At 39.0% G+C, this 2,231-nt stretch overlaps 1 protein-coding gene across 1 annotated transcript in view; it reads right to left on the reverse strand.

The window, feature by feature from the left end:
* ACAP2 (ArfGAP with coiled-coil, ankyrin repeat and PH domains 2) overlaps window positions 1-2,231 on the reverse strand; it is a 35,421-nt gene that overhangs the window by 13,685 nt on the left and 19,505 nt on the right. Inside the window, exons 6-7 of the mRNA XM_009078438.1 lie at window positions 1,311-1,411; window positions 7-112 (exon numbers count right to left, since the gene is read on the reverse strand). Of these exons, the coding sequence (XP_009076686.1) occupies window positions 7-112; window positions 1,311-1,411 (207 nt within the window). The remainder of the gene's footprint in view (window positions 1-6; window positions 113-1,310; window positions 1,412-2,231) is intronic.

Here is a 2,231-nt window from a genome sequence, read left to right on the forward strand (position 1 = left end):
ACTCACCTCAGATTCATCCCCTTTCTCTCTATATGCTGTGGCAATACTGGTCTGAACAGCCTTAATCCACGCCTGGCGCAGCTTTTCCGAGTCAGCCTGCAGCATGCAGCTTCTGTGACAAACCACATGTGTGCTCAGGGTCAGAGAGAGGGACCAAGCAGCTAACATCCAACAGCACATTGCTCAAGAAAAACAATCTTGAAGAAGTTTCTTGGTATCCCCACAAGTACATTTTTCATAGGCATCACCTAATAAACCCATTATCTTGGGATAACAAAGTAGCTGAGCCTTAGTGAACTGCAAACTCCTTATTCCAAAATTATTTGTAGGTAATGCTAAACATACAGATATGACTCTTCAAATCACCCAGAGAATAGCTTAGTTTCCTATTCCTTTTCTTACTCCAAATTTTACACCTTTATATCCCCCATACATTTTATCCCCATGACTAATTTCATGACACAGGGGTATCAGTCCTTGAAAACAGTTGCATTCACTGACATCAAGAGAATTATTTTAAAGCTCTCTGACAAGTGATTAAGTACTTTTCACACCAACAGTCAAAGGAAACAGGTCATGAAGTATAAAACTGCTCTAACATGAATGGGTGGAAAAAGCACAGACAAGCAAGAGCAAAATGCTTGTTAGTGACCCACAAGTGAGGATGCAAACATCAGGACAGACAGCAATCTGCTGAGAAGCGTATGGAGGAGTGGGGAGTGTAGATAACATCCAAACCTAAAGCAGGTTGACTTCATATCCAAAACTTAAATATGGTCACATCTCAAAACCACTAACGAGGAGTCCATGCCCTGCCTGTGGCAGGATGCCAAACCTCCCCAAGTACAGCCAGTGCACTGCACTGCTGCAGCTGAAAAACAACTTGAGTTGGTCACTTCATTTAGTGAATTCTGAAATGTAACTTAACACTACCAAGACAACAACTTGGTAATTATGCTTCTCTCTCATTACACCAATCAGAAGTGTGCAGACACTGAGATCTATTTTCTACATTACTAAGCAGCTTGACAGTATTGACTGCTACCAAGCCACAACAGCTCTGCACCACAAGCCACTGATGCAAAAAGCACAAGAATGCATGTTTATTTTAATGCCTAAAGTAAACTAAATACCAGGAACACTTCTCACAGTATCACTTACACTTAGCCAAAATGTCAGAGAACAGAATTGTTCAGATGCTTTTCCTGTTTTGATCTATCCCAAGAGAAATGTTAATCTTACATTTTAAGACAACTGAATGTAATCATTTTTTAATTTTCAAATAAACATACTCCATCATTTCTCCTTACTTTGTTGGAGAAACCACCTCAAAACAGAAACGTCTTTCTATGTCTTCGCAGTGTTTAACTGTGCAGAGTCGCAAATCTTCAACAACTACTGTGGGATTATCCTAAGAGACAAAAATGAACAAAAGGTCACTGAGAAGAGATAATATAGTTGTTAATGATACAAAATTACTCATCATTCAGGTTTATTTGGCTGTTTACACAAATTTTCTTCCACAAATAAAATCAGAAATAAGTGGACTTGGAGACCCTTGGAAGGTTATTCTTCAGATTTTAATGTTTAGCTATATTTAATGAAAGTTTAATAAAAAATGTGGAGAACTTTTAACCTGCAAATCCAATCTACTAAATAATCAGGATCGTAAATTTGAACAGCAGCATTCAAAGAGTATAGAGGTACTTGCTATGGGATGCAATTAACTCACAATTAAATCAGAAAAAATATGCCTAAGTAAGAGCCAAATAAAAAACCCAGAAGCTAAGGTTTTGAAAATTTGATTCATAAGAATTCCATTCTAAGCTATCTGCATTTTAAAGGTGCAGTTTAAAACAATGTAATGGGAATTCACAAAGACAAATGTGCTCAGATGAACTCAGCTGCATGTTTCCTTAAAGAAATGAAGCCCCTTGGTTTGACTGCATCAGGTAACAAGGAACAGCCTCTGACCCTGGTCTGTTCCAAGTGAAGAGGAACCAATTATCAGAAGCTCTTTGCTCATTTTTTCCCCCACTGTTTCCATACAGCTCTCTATTTTTTCCTAACCTGGAGAACAGTTACAGCTACGTGGTGCAAAAGCAGATTCTAGAACAGCAAACAAAGAGCAGAGCAGGGGCCCAAATGCTGATGGAAAAGGCTTCTACAGCTTGGGCCACAGCTGCACTGTAATATACAGCTGCACCTTCCCACCAGCAGAAAGGCAGATA

The sequence above is a fragment of the Acanthisitta chloris genome, unplaced genomic scaffold (genome assembly GCF_000695815.1).
Source record: "Acanthisitta chloris isolate BGI_N310 unplaced genomic scaffold, ASM69581v1 scaffold17397, whole genome shotgun sequence".
Classification (NCBI taxonomy): domain Eukaryota; kingdom Metazoa; phylum Chordata; class Aves; order Passeriformes; family Acanthisittidae; genus Acanthisitta; species Acanthisitta chloris.